The sequence below is a fragment of the Arvicanthis niloticus genome, chromosome 10, assembly GCF_011762505.2.
Source record: "Arvicanthis niloticus isolate mArvNil1 chromosome 10, mArvNil1.pat.X, whole genome shotgun sequence".
NCBI classification, from domain to species: domain Eukaryota; kingdom Metazoa; phylum Chordata; class Mammalia; order Rodentia; family Muridae; genus Arvicanthis; species Arvicanthis niloticus.
Window position 1 is genome coordinate 16,696,532 of NC_047667.1, and position 17,952 is coordinate 16,714,483.

The 17,952-nt window shown below is 46.8% G+C and overlaps 1 protein-coding gene and 1 non-coding gene across 11 annotated transcripts in view; both read left to right on the forward strand.

The window, feature by feature from the left end:
- The window catches only part of Mgat5 (alpha-1,6-mannosylglycoprotein 6-beta-N-acetylglucosaminyltransferase), a 284,487-nt gene that overhangs the window by 161,231 nt on the left and 105,304 nt on the right, over positions 1–17,952 (forward strand). For all 10 annotated transcript variants that reach the window (XM_076941068.1, XM_076941066.1, XM_076941067.1 and 7 more), the window contains 2 exons: positions 1,511–1,587; positions 2,743–2,832. In XM_076941068.1, coding sequence (XP_076797183.1) covers positions 1,511–1,587; positions 2,743–2,832 — 167 coding nt within the window. The remainder of the gene's footprint in view (positions 1–1,510; positions 1,588–2,742; positions 2,833–17,952) is intronic.
- On the forward strand, positions 12,149–12,257 carry LOC117716721 (small nucleolar RNA U6-53/MBII-28). Its single transcript, XR_004607815.1, has one exon. It is a non-coding gene; the product is annotated as a small nucleolar RNA U6-53/MBII-28 (small nucleolar RNA).

Sequence of the window (17,952 nt, forward strand, 5' to 3'; positions counted from 1 at the left end):
ACCTTGGCTAGTTCCTTCTGATTTACTCATTGGTTCTTACAGCCAAGCTGGCCGAGGAAAGTGCTTGCAAGAGCTCTATCTCCTTCCAGGCCAAATGTAGAGATTGCTGGCGTCAGGCTGGTGCCAAGCCCTGGGCCAGTGGCAGAGCTTACTCTGCAGGGGCCATCTGATAAGGTGGCCACGTGTTCCTATCAGATAAACAAGGAGAAACACTGCCTGGTTGTACATACAAAACAGTTGCTGGAGACCCTTTTATCTTTTGAGAGGAAATGCCTGTGAGGTAGCGGGCAGAGCGTCACCCTCCCTCCTGAAGATGCTTATCCTGGCTGTTGGCAGCAGAGCTAAACAGGAAGATTTGGCTCAGTTTCCATTGGGAGGACAGACAGATGGCCATAGTTCCCAAAGTTTAGGGGCAGGGATTATAACCTCATTTTTGTCTGTTCTTCCCATTGCTCCTTTAAAACCATGATGGGGAGATAGCCAGGCACCTTTAACCTATCAGATGCCATTCAGTTCTAAATAAAAGTCAAGGTGGTTGGGTTCTTAAAATGAAGCTTTGCAGAGTCTGGAGATTATGGTGAAATGGTTGCAGTGATTTGTCTAATCCCCACTATGTTAAGAAGCCATGTGTGTTGGCACATACTTGTAATCCCAGCACTGGGGAGGTAGAGGCAGGAAGAATTCTGGGACTTTCTGGACAGCCAGCCTAGCCTACGTATTGAGTTCCAGGTCAGTAAGAGACCATATCTCAAAAAAATAAAACAAAAACCAAAACTATGGAATGTTCCTGAGAAATGACACATGAGATGGTGTACTGGTCTCCCCTGCATACACTTATGTGCCCCCATATATGCAGGAACACAAGCATATGTGGGGGAGGGGGGAGAAAGAAGGACTGTCATAGATGCTGACACACCTTTCTTTTTAAGGACCACTAAGATCCCAGAGAATCTCCTTGTTGATGGCATGCCCTCTGTCATAGGGTTTCTATTGCTGTGAAAAGACACACTGACCACAGCAACTCTTATAAAGGACATTTAAGCTGGGGCTGGCTTATAGTTTAGTCCATTATCATTGTGGTAGGAATCATGGTGGCCTGCAGGCAGATGTGGTGCTGGAGAGGTAGCTGAGAGTTCTATATCTGGATCAGCAGGCAGCAGAAGCAGTGAGCTCCTAGGCAGGCCTGGTTTGAGCTTCTGAAACCTCAGAGCCCACCCCAAGTGATGCTTCCTCCAACAAGTCCACACCTCCAATAGTGCCGCTCCCTGTGAGTCCATGGGGGGCATTTTCATTCAGACCACACACACACACACACACACACACACACACACACACACCCGACTCCCAGCAACAGCATTCTGCTATGGCTACAGTCATGCCTGTAGCTGGAGGGGATGCATGGATCAGAACCTTGCCTCCACAGAGATTTCCATTTATCCTTCAGCCTACGTGGACTGTGATGTTGGGCTTCTGTATTATGGTTCCCATGGTTTGTTTTTATTCTTTGCAGATATCATTAATGGAGTTCAAGAGAAATGTGTATTGCCTCCTATGGATGGCTACCCCCACTGCGAGGGGAAAATCAAGGTAAAGTAGAAGTTATGTCTATTCATCCCAACACTCTCCATCTTTTTCTCCTCCCAAAGATGCTGGTGGGTAACTGAGCACTGAAGCAAACCTTTCCAGGGTGTTTCTATCCTATTAATGGTGGCCCTTCTCTGTCACTCCCATGGGGTGCAGGTCAGCAGCAATCAGACTGAGAACCTGGACCACTTCTGGTGTCTGCTCTGTCTTTCCCAGCCCTTCATCTCTAGGTAATCCTTCAAGTTCCACCTCAGTTAGAATTCCTCCTTCTCCCTGGATCCCCAGAGTCCTGTTCCATGTCCGGATTACGACGCAACTGTGATATCTGCATAAGCAAATGAGTGCCCAGACACACTTGGCCACCCATTCTTAACTCTGTGCTCTTCCACTGATCAAACCCAAGGTCTCCAAAACGCTAGGCAAGCGCTCCATACTGAGCTGCAGCCTGGCCTCTTGTGTGTGATCCGTGCAGGTGAACATGTATGTGCGTGTAGGCATGGAGGCCAGAGGACAACCCTGTGCGTCATTCTTGGGTGCCTGCCATCCAGCTTTCCCTTGAGACAGGGTTTCTCACTGGCCTAGAGTTCATCCAGTAGGCTGGCCTGGCTGTTCCCAGAGCTGCTATTCCCAGTGCACACCTGGATTCCTGACCTTTTCTTGTTTTGTCTTATATTATTTCGAGAAAACTAAATTGTATTTGTTTGGCCTGCTCCCGGAGACCACTCCTGGCCAGTGGTGTTCAGAGAAAAGTTGTCATTCAAGTACTCCTTGTTAAGAATAGCAAGAACCTCCTAGGAATGTTCCCTGGTGTTCTTTGGGGACAGCTGTAAGTGTTCATTGACACTTTTGTGCTACTTGGCCTGAGCTCTGCCCTGCAGGCCCTGAGCTGTGACTGTGGAGCCTCCTGAGGGTGGTAAGTAGCAGGGCCCCTGTGGTCTCTCACCCTTGACCTCCACTGCTCTCTGTGTACTCTGAGCTTCTCTGCTCTGCTCTGGCAGGCATCTGCAGCTCTCCAGGAGCTGAGCATCTGGTCACCTGGACCTCAGCTCAGGGACCTTTGGCTCTGCCCTACCCATGGGCCTCCACTTGAGTCACCCACTCCACTGTGTCCTTTGTCCCCTCCCCCCTCCTCAGCCTTGTCCTCTCCTCTCATTTCAGTGGATGAAGGACATGTGGCGCTCGGACCCCTGCTACGCAGACTACGGAGTGGACGGGACCTCCTGCTCCTTTTTTATTTACCTCAGTGAGGTGAGTCTTTCCGAGGACTTGTGTGTCTGCACTGAGGCTCTCTTGTAACTGAGTTGTAACTGAGTTGGAGAAGCTGAAAAAGATGAAGGACCAGTGACTGCCTTCATTTTCCTCCCAACTCCTTCCCATAAAGAAAGAACAAGCCAGGATTTGCTGTTTTGTTTGCCTTAAGTTCACATTTCAGCAAAATACACAGACGACAGGATTTTCCATCTTCACCAGTTTTTTTTTTATTTATTTTGTTTTCTTTTGTCCTTTTTAAAATTTTTTATTTAGTGTGTGCATGTGTGCAGAGGGCCTATGGCACACAAGTTGCGGATAAAGGACAACTTGTGGGGTTCTCTTTCTGATGTGGGTCCCAAGCATATTTAGCCATCTTGCCAGCCCTTCCCTTGGGAACAAATCATCGGTTATCTTCAGATCCACCAAGTAGTGGGCACAGACTGAGAAAACAGGCCTGCTTGGTGCATAGTCCTCAGAGACTCAGCCTAGGGAGGAAGACCCTGGGTGCACAAGGCTGAAAACACACTGCCAGAACCTTTTTAAAGTCTTTCCCAAGTTCTCATGAAGACCTGCTGCCTTCTAGTCTGGGAATAGTGACCATTTTAATGAGCCTGAAGTTAGGACTCATTGTTTTGATTTGTGTTTCTCTTGTGATGAACCATGGTAGGCTGCTCTCCCTTGGCTGCTGGCTGCCATGTTTACTCTTCGGGACTAGGTCACCTCCTGTCACCATCCTTATTATTTTCTCTCTGATTTTCATTTGTTTACGTGCATTTACAATGCAGGTCTTTTAAAGGCCACACAGCATTTAACAGACCCCATGGGTCCCTGGCTCAGGTGACTTCTGGTTCTCCTTTGGAAAGAGTTAACAGACCCCATGGTCCCTGGCTCAGGTGACTTCTGGTTCTCCTGTGGAAAGAGTGCTTGTCTAGCCTACACAACGCCCAGAGCCTCATCCCCAGCGCTGCCTAAACTGGGCATAGTGGCACATACCTATAGTCCTAATAACGGGAGATGGAGGAATGTCAGAAGTTCAGGCTATCCTTGGCTACATAGTAAGTTGGAGGTAAGCCTGAGACACATGAGACCTGTCTCAGAAGACAAATGAAACGAGTTTAAAAAGTACAATTTGTTAGCTACAGGGGAAGAACCTAGTAGGAGTTAGAAGCTGCCTGTACCATCTCCTCTGGACCAGACATCCCTGGGGCCTACCTAGGTGCTGGGCAGCCTTGGCTGGGTCTCACCACCATCTCTTTCATTATTCTTCCCCATGGTGACAGCCCCTTGGTGATATCCTGTAGAATATCTCCATTTTTTTTTTTTAGGCTGAATTAAATGCTCTTGCCATGGTTTTCCTTGTGCAGTCTGCGTGCCTCTCTTTTCTGTACCATAAACTGACTAGCACGACCAAACCCAAGTCACCAATACTATAAGGCACATGCACCCTCTCCTATGTCCACATTCTCTCTGTGCCATAGCTAGCATTGACTGTCAAGGTGACACAACCTGGAATCATAATAAACCTCTGGGAGTGTCTGTAACGGAGATTGTAAGTTGGGTGAATTGGGGTAGGAAGACCCCCCCCAACTGTGATGCAGTGTTCCATGGTGCTCCTGCCTCGATGGACTGTACCCTCAAACTCTGAACCCAAATAAACTCTGTTCTTCATTAAGTTGCTTTTGTAAGCCATTTTGTTACAAAGAAAAGTAGCTAGCACACCCACTTTCTTCATTATATCATGGTCAGCTCCCACATCCCAAGACCCTACCACTGAGGCACCTACATTTTCTTTGACAAGTTTGTTCCCTGGAAATCAGGAGAATCCCTGCACTAATGACAATAAAATACGTTCTAGAAATTAGAAGTACAGGCTAGCCTGGGTGCTCCTAGTTAGCTCAGGCTAGCCTGGGAGTTCCAACATTCTGATTTTGCATTTGTTTGAGCCTGTCCCTGGTTCCTGGCTTCTGCAGCCTTCTCATTTCCTTCTGCCAGGAGAATCAGGCTGTGGTGACCTTCACCCCAAAGAAAACTCAATCAGAGGTACCTATCCTGCCCAGAGGGAAAGACACTTCATCCAGTTTAATTTTGCAAAGTTTCCTTTGCAAATCCCTTCCCTGTCATGGAAGAAGCCAGAGTCCAGCCATTGGTCCTGACTGACAACCATGGCTCATTTGTGGATTTGGGAGGGCTGAGGAGATGAAGAATGTCATGTTCTGCCTGAGTTTCCCAGCCTCTTCTCCAGATCCTAGATCAAAACTGAGAAGATGTGGAGAAGTAACGTGGTGGACTGAAGGGCACAGACATGGGTTATGATAGGTTCATTTCCTTTAAAATTGCTACCCTAACCACACTCTAGTGGAGGAAGGGTAGATGTTCGAGAGAGAGGAACGTGGGGGTCTGAGGCACAGGCAGCGCCAGTGCACTGGTCTGTCTAGAGGCCATGGTTTCCTAGGCCCAGACTTACTCTCTTCCTGAGGTGTGGTGGGCTTCAGTAGCCTTGGCATAAGATCAGTTTCTTGCTTCTTCTCCTTAGCAGATCCAGTTCAGTGAGTGCTTACTGGCCTCTGTTGTCACTGGGTCGTCCGCATCTACTGAGAGCTCATTTTCTTGTCACTGCACCAAGCATTCTGTATCTTAAGAGTTTAATGGGAAAGAGAAGAGAGAGATTCCGATGGGAGAGGAAGAAAAGAGGGATATAATTAACCACACACCAGGAGAGATGGCGCCTCCTGTGACACCTGGCAACCTTGTGGTAGTCAACACTGGTCGTCAGCTTGACAGGGTCTAGAATCACCTAGAAGATGAGCCACTGAACATGTCTGTGAGGAAATTTATCGAATGGGCTAAGGAGGAAAGATCTAACTTAAATGTGGTCCCCTGGGCTGTGAATAAACAGAAGAAATCGAGCCGAGTACTGTCACCCCTCCCCCTCTGCTTCCTGGATGGAGATGCCATGTGACCATCTGGCACCGAACATTCCCAACATGCACTGTGTCCTCAAAACTCTGAGCCAACATGAACCCTTCCTTCTTTAAGTTGCTTTTGTCAGGGTTTGTATTAGAGCAGTTATCAAAATAAATAATATAGAACTTTATGACTATTGGGCTTTAACAATGACTCTGAAAAGGGCCTATTGTATCATCCCACATTCGGGGACAGCTGCAGGATGGATGGTTACTCCTCAGAGGTCCAGGCCTAGGAACATTGTATTTGCTCTTTCACCGTTTCTCAATCTCTATGACACAATGTGTTTCCTCAAGTTCTTCTGGTTGTAGTTTTCTTTGTTTTAAAAAGCATCTGCCTCCCATTGGGATGGCATGAGAACGCCCAGGTTCACATCAAAATGTCCTTGGAGAGGGCCTAGCAGACAGAGTATGCACAGTGACATAGGTGACATATTTATATGTTTTCACATTATCCTTAATTCGAGGACATTCTGGATGGGCTTGCTGTTCTGTTTTAGACTTTGAGTCAAGTCACCAGTCTAATAAGATAAGGCATCTGTTATGACTAATAATCATGTAGAAACTGGACTCTTCCTTGATACTGGGTAGGTGGGTTGGTTGGTTGCTATTTTGTTTTGTTTTGTTTTGTGCCAGGAGTTGGGGGCAGGGTGTTCAGCTGAAGGCCATACATCATCTTTCATGACCATCCACCTTACTTTTTAAACACAGTCTCACTAAGTCTAGAACTCAGCAATTATGTTACACTTCCTGGCCAGTGAGCCCCAGGGATCCCCACATTTCCACTTCCTCAGTGCTGAGGTTACAGGTATACACCATCACTTCCAGCTTTTTTTTTTTTTTTAATGTACTGTGGCTTAGAACTCATATCCACATGCTTAGGAGGAAACACTGAGCCATCTCTCTAACCGCTAAGGACTGTATGTGTGGTTTGTAGCGTGGCATTTTAATAAGCATGTGCATTGTAGAATGTCTAAGGAAGCTAACAAATACACATTACTCTGTATTCTTTCCATGAGTGTGAGAAACACACTTGCCCTTGACTGCTAGTCTCCATGCGGGATGTTGGATTTGTGTTGTTAGGAGCTGACACACAGAACCAGTTATGTTAAATTAACTGAGACCAGTCCTCAAAGTCAGTTCCTTTCCTTGTAGTACTAAAATCCTGAGCAAGGGTCTGGAGAGATGACTTAGCATTAAAAATGCTTGCTGCTCTTACAGAGGACCTGAGTTTGGTTCCCAGCACCCATATCAGGCTAGTAAGAGCTTTTAACACGCTTCAGGGCCATCCCATGACCTCTTTTGGCCTCTGTGGCCACCTGCATGTAGATGCTCCCTCCCTCCCCCCTCCCCACCCCCCCTCACACACACACACACACACACACACACACACACACACACACAAACACACAATGCTGAGGGATATAGCTATCTGGGCCTGTTTGTTAGTCTGGGTTTTTTGTTTTTCTCTTTTCCTTTCTTTCTGTCTTAAAACGCTCCTATTTTGTTGAACTCCGAGACCTGCTTCCTTTTATATCACACACCAGGTTTCTTTTGAAGTTGACAAAATGAGAAAGCCATCTTAGTTTGACCTGCTCTGTAAACTCAATCAATAGGTATGCCGGCACTGCTATTGCATTTGCAGTCTTTATGGAAAGAACTGGGCTAGTTTTGGGGTTTGGCATCAGAACAGAGACAGATACCAAGAAGACCTAAAGTAGGTGTCGCTTGAGGGATGGACTAGAACCTTTGATTCAGGACATGCCCCTCTCCCTTCATTTTTCTCCACTGTTGGCCTGAGCATACCCACTTGTAGTGAGCAACAGAGCTGCAGCAGCTGCCATACCAACCTGCCCATTTAAAGTGCCTGACAGTTTCATGTGTTTGCACTGTGTCCTGATTCTGTCTCCACTATCCCCACCCTTCCACTCCCTCCACAGCCCCCCAACACAACCCTTCTACCTTCGTGTCCTCTCATTTTTTTGTTTTCTTTAGTAATCCATGGAGTCTAATTAGCTCTGCTGGCTGGAATGTTGACTGGCCTGACCCTGTGTAAGTCTTGTCCAGGTAACCATAGCTACCGTGGATCCTGAGTGCAATGGCCATCTCGTGTCCAAAAGACAGTATGCCACGGCTCTCTCCCCATGCTCTGCCTCTGACGTTCATTCATCCTGGTCCCTTCCCTGATGTTGCCTAAGGCTTGTGAGGGAGGGGTTTGTATAGATGGCCATTTAGGGCTGAGCACTCCAGAGACACTTGTCAATGCTTCCACCAGTCAAGAGTCTCCACACGCTATACACTGCAGAAAGAGTCTTCTCTGACCAAGGATGAGAGTCATATAAATACAACTTTAATATAGAAGGCAATTTGATATGTCCATTTAGCAAGACAATGGAAGCATTCCTCCCTACCTATGACCTCCTTGGCCATTAACCACCTTGCAATCTACAAATCCTTTTAAATTGAAACCTCCACAGTACAGCCTTCTCTCTGTGAGCCATGGCAGCTCTCAGCTGCCTGACACCACACTGGTAACAGCAGTGTAGCAACAACAGTCAGGTGCTCCCTTCTTTAGGGATGGGCTTATGAGATAGCCAGAACATTCTGGAGTTGTTAGGGTCAAGCCTGAGCCCTGGCAGCCCTGGTAAGCTAGGTTTAGTCACTGTCCCCAATATGCCAATTAGAGACAAGCAATAGTGAAAGCCAAGAAACCTTCTTCAAAGTGACCATCTTGAAGAGAGGAGCAAATAAAGAGGGCCACTGACCCCACCCTGAGTCTGTCCTCAGGGTCCTGCCATGAGGTTGAAGTAGAGGGCCAGAGTTGTTCATGGCTAAGCAGTCCTGGTCAGCTTATGGCCCTGCCCACCATCATTTCCTCAGCTCTGCTCTGTCTTGCAAGATGGTCTGACAAGTTGTCAGAAGTGTGTGAAATCTCTTTCCAGGAGACAAACCCTCCCTCCCCATGGCTCGCACTAGGCATCAGCCTTTCCTTGGGCTCCATTGTCTCTGTGGTCAGATTGTGGAGAGAGGGGCACACATAGGTTTGTCTTTGTAGTATCTTCTGCCCCCTCCAGGGCAGTTACGAGCAGAGTGAAACATGACTTATGCCAGATGCTGCAGATGGCCAACCGCATGTCACCTGCTGGCCATGGCCAAAGAGGGTAGAGAGCCAGGCCATGGGCAGCTGCACTGCAAGAATTGGGTCACCTGGCCTCAGAGTTCCACACTTAGTGCCCCCTCAGTCCTTCATTTTGAAGGACTACAAACTCAGCTGAGTAGCCACAGCCGCTGGCTCTGCATTCTCCCTGTGCTAAAACCCACTCATGTCGGGCGTACAACCCTAATTAGCAGATTTCAATTGATGATCTCCATTGTTTAATTCCTACTACTCCATAATTTTAATGCCACCAGGCTTCCACGAGGTCATAGCTAATGAGAGCCAGGTGTCACTCACTCTGCAGTGAGAGTTTGTGAGTGATTCAGCTTCATACTTCATCACCTGGCAGGTCACTTTGTCCGTCAGTTCCTTTGAGCTGTATGGCTATTTCCGCTATAGAGACAAGGCCGTGCAGAGTGATTGCTGCAACTGCCCTTGTTTTGGGCGGAGTAATTCAATTCAGCTGTCCACAACGTTTATGGCCAGTGACTCTCACAGAACTCAGAACAGGTTTCTTCGTCCCCATCGACAGTGCATTGATGGATGATGTTAATGTATTTGACACCTATGTTATCTTTTTCTTTTTGTATCATTGTTCCAAAACCTAGCAAGCAACATACTTTTCTAGATCTCTCGACTCATTGGCCCCATGGTTTTTCTGTATATGTGTGTGTGAGCCAGAGGCACATGAAGAGGTAGAGGTCAACCTCTATGTGGTTTTTCAGGTACTGTCAATTTTGTCATCCTTTGCTTGCTCGCTTTTTATTTCCCTGTTCGTGTCTATATAACCACTTGTGTATGGGCACGCATGTATGCATTTGTATGTGGAGGGCCACAGTTGAAGCCAGTCATCTTCTATCTCTCTATTTTATTGAGGCAGGATCTTTCACTGAACCCTGGAGTAGCTGATTCTAGCTAGTCTGCCTAGCTAACTTGCCCTGAGGATCTCCTGTCTCGACCTCCCAAGTATTGAGATAAATGACTGCTATGCCTTCCTGGCTTTTATAGGGGTATAGGCTTAAACTGGTCATGTAAGCCTTTTACTCACTGAGCTGTGTCTTGAGCCCTCTACATATCCCCTTCTGTCTTGGAACAGACTCCTTCACTGGCCTGGAGCTTACCAAGTACTCTAAGCTGACCGGCCCGTGAGGCCCAGGCATCCGCTGTCTCTCCGTCTCCCTAGTCTTGGGCTTACAAGTACACATCACTATATCCAGCCTAGGGATAGAAATCAGATCCCCATGCTTGACTGGCAAGCATTCTACCAACTGTGCCATCTCCCCAGCCTTTGGTTGATAACGATTTTATTTTTAACCATTTTTGTAGCTACTGCAGGTATTTTAGTATGAGATAACCAAATTGGCTGGTGATTTATTGCTAGATCTTAAGATGTTTGCAAACTACTACTCCAAATGCCAGCTTGGACAGGTGTGTGTGCACTTGCATGTGTTTATGTGTATGTGACCTTCCTAATGGAACAAAAGAAGCAATTTCATGTATTACCCATCAATCTGTTTCTTCTGTTTCATGAACAATGGACGTAAAGGTTCCTGCCTTTCAGTTTTCCCTTGGCAATATGTAAAACCAATATTGGTTGAGCATGCTATTAACCTTGAGTTTAAATTCAGCGTACTTAATCCCTTGATTACTGCCAAGATTAATGCCCAACAGGAAAGGTTGGAAGCTTAACTGCTTGTGAATGCAAGCATGAAATGAAATCCTAATAACCCGCACAATGGTCAGGATTTATAGCCTGTGTGGGCTATGAAAGATAACTTGGAAATGGTGTTACAGAGACTAATCTGTCAGAGTGGGCAGTCTTCGAGAATTGACTGTTCAGGCTGCAGGAGAAAATCAGAACAGCAAAACCAACATGTGGGAACAGGTCAAGGCATGCTTTAAATGTTCCTCCAGGCTGTTGCCAGAGTAGGCCAAAATGTGCCTTGAACGTGTTTAGCTGCATAAAGTCGGAAATTCTCCTTCCATAAGATAAGATTTCCTAGCAGTCAAGGCAGTTGGCTGAGATTTATGGTTGAGATCTTTCCATTTTCTGCACCCAGACTTCATCTCTATCGTTTCATCTCCATGCATTCATTGTTTTTGCTGCCAGAGTGTTAAGATGCCCTTTGCAAAGGAATTTTTCAAGCTATCCCAACTTGGGAGAGCTGTGTATAGCTGACTGATGTCTCTGCCCCTTTCTCACAACTCTCCTCCCAGAATTAGTCTTAATGACATTTATAGTAAACATTTTTTCCTGGTCTCCACCTTGCAAAACTCAGGGGGAAAGAGCAAGAGCTGCCAAACCCCAAACTGCTGTGTCTGTCCTCGTTGGAACATGTGGTTGACGGGGCTCCAGTGCAGTCAACTTCTAACTGTTCTATGTTTAATCGGTGTGTATGCATGTGTGTGTGTGTGTGTGTGTGTGTGTGTGTGTGTGTGTGTGTGTGAGCTCAAGCATGAGCATGCGTGCGTATGTGCATGCTTGTGTACCTGCATGTGTGCATGCATGTGTGCCTGCTTGTGTGCATGCATGTGTGCATGTGCACGTGCATGTGCGTGTGTGTGTGAGCTCAAGCATGAGCATGCATGCATATGTGCATGCTTGTGTACCTGCATGTGTGCCTGCTTGTGTGTATGCATGTGTGCATGTGCACATGCATGTGTGTGTGTGTGTGAGAATGTGGATATTAGTGTGCTGCAGAGCATGTGTGGCAGTGGGAGGAGAATTTTCGATGTCAGTTCCCACCTTCCAACTTGATACAGAGTCTCTGTTGCTTTTCTGCTGTGTATAGCAAAGTTCACTGGCCCTCAGAACCTGGGAACATTCTGGTCCTTGCATCCCCTTGCTGTAGAAGTCTAGTAGTACAGGCATGAGACCTTCACACTTGTTCTTTACCCACTGAGCCATCTGCCAGCTGAACTCTACCTACTTTTCGGTGTTGTCTGATAGTGTGTGTTATATGATCAAAATACATTTCATAGTTTTTAGAAGGATCTCATATAGCCAGGCTAGCCTCAACTTCAATTTCTTTATTTACCTGAGGATGACCTGGAACTTCCCAAGTGCTGGGATTACAGATGTGCACTCTTATATCCAGTTTTTGGTGGCACTGGGATGAAACCCAGGGCTTCATGAATCCTAGGCAAACACCCTGCTAACCGATTAACCCCTGCACCCCTTGCCATTTCTGTGTCCCGATGATGAGTTGCCATGCTAATACTGAGCCACCAGCCAGGCTGTTCCTGCCTGCTTTGGGTGCCAGTGAGTTTAACAAGACTTCTCATGTGGAGACCTGAGGGACTGTACGGCAAGCAAAGCCAGAAACTTCCTTAACTTTGCTGACTATCCGTCTGTCCAGCTCTGACTTCTGCTGATTCTCTCTCTGAGGCACTGTGTCCTGGCCCTCTGTTGGTTGTCCCACAGAGTCTGATCAGAGTGAGGCTGTGGATCTTCTTTGCACCATGGATGGGTGGTGGCTCACACTTTTTCCAGGAGGCTTATACTACTAGGTTGTGCTTTCCTTGCCCCCCTCCTTCCTATCCCCCTCCTTCACACCCTCTCTCTTCCCACTTTCCTTTCCACCTTAAACTGGGGCCTCAGACAAGCTAGGCCAATATCCCCATGCTTCGATGTGCTTATTCATCTATAAGGTGTTATGTCACAAACCCAGGGCAAATGGCCGAGATGCCTACTGACATATTAAAGTGGACACTGGCCTCCAGGTTCTCCCAGCATCCCTCAGTCCATAGCAGTTACAGGGCCCTTCTGGCTGGCGTACCCCAACCCCTACTCTAAACTTCCCCAACCAAGAAATTGGGCTGGGCTTGCCCTTCCCCCAACTGCTCTTCCCTATATAACCCAGCCACTTTGGCTTCACCAGTCTTCCCCCCCACCCCAACCCCCACTTTGCCTTTTGGCTTCTTGGTCTCTTGTCTCCTGGCTCTCTCCTCTCCCCTCCTCCTTCTCCACAAGTGACAAGGCTCAGTATGTTGATCATGTCCACTCTGGACTCTCGAAGACTTTCTTTATGTCTGGCTCTGTGTTCCCAGATCTCTACAATATACCTTCTCCTCCACCGTAACTAGGAGCAGCAATATCCTTTCCATTTCTTTTTTTCATTCGTAGGAATGTCCACTGAGGTGAATTACTTTCATTTTCTATCCTGTCGAAGAGTTCCTACAGAAAACCTCAAAATATTTTTTGATATTACTTACTTGCTTGCTTGCTTACTATTATGTGTGGGCATGGGCATACCGTTCATTGGCATACGTGTGATGGTCAAGGGCAGTCTCAGGCAGGGTCCACTTCTCTCCTACCTTGTGGGACCTGGGGATTGAACTTTAGCTCCAAGCCTTTTTTTTTTTCTACTGCACCAGCCTCACTGACCCCAGAAAGACTTTTATTTCCCAGTTGGCTTTCACGGGTACCTAACACTTTGTAATACTTAAAAGAGGGTAGGTTTGGGTTTGGGGTTTGTTTGTTTTATATTTGGCTTGCTTGCATTTTTCCATATTATTATTAGGAAGCCATTGGTTGAAATACATGTGGTATGCTTGATCCACACTCATTATTTTCTGACTGATCATCATTTTATCACTAATATACTAAGCAGAACTGTTTTGTTTAAAAAAAAAAAATAGGAGTGCCTGATGCATACGTTTATTGAATGAATGACTCTGTTCTTAGTGGGTTTTAAGTACTAAGGTGTCCATACCCTTTTATTGACATTGGCAATGTCTCCTAACTATAGCCTTATCTTGAAAAACCTGCTAAGACTTTGAGATTGAGACAGACATAAAGCAGGGGAATTTTGAGCTTATTCACAGAGTAGTTCCGTCCCATATTATTTCGTGAGGGAGAATGAAAAATCTGATTAGAATGAAAGATCCAATTGCAGAACTGTTCTCATGGTCATGGGAGATGATAACCGGGCAGTCGTCACATGCCAGACAACAGACAATGGTGGTGTGCCTGGTCTCCAGAACATGGGCCTCCTCCTCTGGCTACTCACATGGATTCAGGCTGGATGAAGCCAGTTTTGAGTGCACTGAACACCTAAGGAGAAGTTTTGGAGGAAGCATGTCAGCGTGTCTGCGTTATTCGTGTGATCATCTGCAGGGGAACTCCTTTGCCTGTGTGATGAAAAGTGACTTTCTCAACTAATATCACTCTGCGTTGTAAAACATCTGTGTCATAAACGCGTTAGAATCCACTCGTTCTAAGGCATAGGGAAGATTTGTCACAGCTTCTCTGTGTCATAGCCTGAGCGGGGCTCTCAGAGATCACTCCAGGCCCTGGTTTTCTCCTACACACGGCCGGCTGAGTCACATTCTGTGTTTGTAGTGTTCCTGCCTGCCCCGATAGAGACCATGATAGGTGCTCGAGACCCCATCCTCACTGCCCCATCTGCATTTTGCTTCGAGGGTTTTCAGTTACCCATAATCAACAAAGGCCTGGTTTTATTCAGTGGAGAGTTCTAGAAGCAAACAATTTACCAAGTGACTTTTATTCTACATATCATTATAACATCTTCCCCTTATTAACTGTTGTTCATCCCTTACTGTGTGTGTCAGTATCTCTTCTCTGCTGGGACAAAATACCTTACCAAAGCAGCCTAAGGAAAGAAAGCTGGCTTGGGCTCACAGTTCAAAGGTGTAACCACCATGGAGCGAAAGGCCTGGTGGCAGGGGGTAAATGGTGTAATTATATTTTAATTTCAAAAAATAAAAATGTATTAAATTTTAAAAATTAAACTCTTACCAGAAGAAAGAGCATGGTAACTATAGGTCCAGGTCTCCTGTTTGGAATGCATGGGAATATGAATGTTGTGTGTATGGAGGAATGAGGTGAGTCTGTGGCCTATATACACAGACAAACACATCCACCTCCATTATAGCATGCAGATTAACAAATGGGAGAAAACTGAGACCCTCCAAGTGCCCAGCACACAGAGACAGAGAGTTTAGGCATTGAGTTTTAGGGGCAGAAGTTTTGTTTGTTTGTTGCTTTGATTTTTTTTTTTTTAAAACAAGGTTACATATCACTATGTTGATCAGACTGGCCCAGAACTCATAGAGATCAACCTGCCTCTGCCTCTGCCCCTGCCCCTGCCCCTGCCCCTGCCCCTGCCCCTGCCCCTGCCCCTGCCTCCTCTGCCCCTGCCTCCTCTGCCCCTGCCTCCTCTGCCCCTGCCTCCTCTGCCCCTGCCTCCTCTGCCCCTGCCTCCTCTGCCCCTGCCTCCTCTGCCCCTGCCTCCTCTGCCCCTGCCTCCTCTGCCCCTGCCTCCTCTGCCCCTGCCTCCTCTGCCCCTGCCTCCTCTGCCCCTGCCTCCTCTGCCCCTGCCTCTGCCTCTGCCTCTGCCTCCTCTGCCTCTGCCTCTAGCACTGGGATTAAATATGTACGCTACTATGCCTGGTGGCTGGTTTTGATTGTATTTGTTACCTGGAAAGGATAGCATGAGATCCTGGGTATCAGTGATATACTAGAATAAAACAGCTTCATCTACATTAGCAAGAGAAGAGACCAAAACTGAGCCTCTTTCCACAGAAAAGAGCCTCTGCCCAGAGAGACCAGGCTCTTACGGACTGCGGTTGCACCAACCCGGCCTCTCCTGTTAGTGTTGACAGCAGGCTCCCGCTTCCTCCTTTCACCTCCCTCCATCCCTATGTGCATCTGCCAGCTGCTTCTTTTTCCTTGAGTGCAGTGACTCCCATACTGTGGATCTTAAAAAAACAGCCTGACCCAGTTAGAACTTTTAGGAGCTCATACTGCTTTGATTCACCAGTCTCCTGACAAAGCTGAAAAACCTATTCAGTTCAAAGAAGTCTAAATCACCAGGAGGTATGTCAAAATTGTTTTGCGTTACGTCTCATCTCTGAAGAAAGCAATGTATAGAGCCCTCTCCGCTGAATATCCATTAGTGTTCTGAAGTTCCGGGCCAGCAAGGCTTCCTTGCCTCGTTCTGCTGCCTCTTCATTTTGCAGCCAGTGGCTATCGCACTAAAAAGATTAGTTTGTGTCTAAAGACTTTTTCCTTCAAATTAAACCTGATCCGAGAGTTGCTACTGCTTTATCGATTCCTGGATGTGTTACCATGAATTCAAATGGTTTTCAATTTTGTGCGTGTGCACCTGTTCGTGTGTGTATACCTGTCTGAGTTGTGTGTGCAGGGGCGGGAGGTGACATGTTGGATGTCTTCCTGTCACTCCCCACCTGAAGTTTTGGAGACAGGGTTTCTCGCTGAAACTAGAGCTTGCTGAGTCAGCTAGACTGTCCAGGATGTCTCCTGTCTGCACCTTCCTAGTACTTACATTACAGGCACATACTGACACACCAGGATACTTAACATGAGCTCTAGGGATCAAACTCAGGACCTCACTCATGCGTAGAAAAGCGTTTTAGCCACTGAGCTGTCTCCTGAATCCCATTTCCTATTGTTTGCTGTGGTAAACTACAGGCTGCCTTTGAGTTGTTGCTTCTGAGAGGATTGTGTGTCATAAGATTGGAGAGGTAAGGGAGGACGAGCAGCAGTATGCCTCTGCACTGAGAGCCACATGCAGTGAAAAGCCACAGCTGGAGATGTGTGGCTAAGGCAGCCATGATGGGAGGTGTCTTGAGGCAGCCATAGGAACCAGGGACTCCGGGAGCCAGTTCGAGAGAAGCTCTTCTGAACAATTCCTGTGAATCAGGGAGTGGGCTCCTCCTGGGGTCAGCTTTATTGATAGGCTGTTACACTGGCGGGCCAAACTCATTAAATGACACTGGATGCATCCGATAGAAAATTCAGTTACATATCAGGAGGTGGAGCTGTCAGCTGCAAGCATGGTTTCCCCTGCATGCTCATCGTGGTACTTATGTTGAGGAAAACATTGCCCTCTGGAAGGCAGTTTGCTCATTACTTGAGTTATCGCCAGCTCTGGCCTTCCTCCAAACCTGGTAATCCTCTGAGGTTCCAGGGAGAGGGAAAAAAATTGTTTTGTTTTATTTTTTCCTCTCCTTCCCACAGGGTAATTGGTTTACATATAATTTAATTATTTAATCAACTAGCTATCCCATCCTTGTGGTGGAAAAAAACCTCAGCCTACTACTCTCCCTTTGTGGGTTAAGGTCTTTATCTGTTTTTCCACCATTCCAATTGCATGCGGAGCTGAAATAGCTGCCCAGAAGCTCAGTTGGACCACTCTATTTTCCATATTTGCAGAGACGTCCTTGGAGGCGGCAGAGGGGTAGCTAGTGATTTAGAGAACGAAGAACTAAGGAAAATGATCAGCTCACAAAAGGAATTACAGCCTTGAGAGTCCTCTAGTGAAGTCCTATTTTAAATCACCTTGAACTGACTATGTTTTCATCAGAGTAAGACTTGGAAGGTTCATCGTAGAGTGAAGGGATTCTTCACAGGGTGAGGGAGGGCATTCTTTTACAGATATCTGGTCGCACCATGGTATCGTCAGGTTTCTTTTTTCCTAGTCTTCCTCTATCTTTTCCCATTATATTCTTCACGGGGAGAATTTTTTATCCTGGCAGGTTACTATATAGACTTCATTTATTCAGGGGCAGGGGAGAGGTCCCATCAGTAAAGCATCTGCTGCTCACACACACAAGGATCTGAGCTAGGCTCTCCAGCACCTACACAAGCAGCTGACACTAGGGCCTGTACCTGCAACTCTAGAGCAGGGCAGGTAGGAACAGGTGGCTCCCTAGAGTTTGCCATTCAGCTGAATGAATGTGCTCCAGGTTCACTTACAGCCCCTGTCTCTAAAAGAAAAAGAAGAGAGAGAGAGAAGGAAGGGGAGGAGGAAAGGGGGAAGAGGAGGAGGAGAAGGAGGAAGAAGAGAAGGAAAGAAAGGACAAAGAGTAATGGAGGGAAACATCCAAAATCAACTTGTACCATCCAGAAGCATTTACATGTGCACAGCACACATCTACATACAGAGACTCACACACAGAAAAGCACATACATCACATACACAAAAACAATTTAGTCAAGTGCATGAAGAT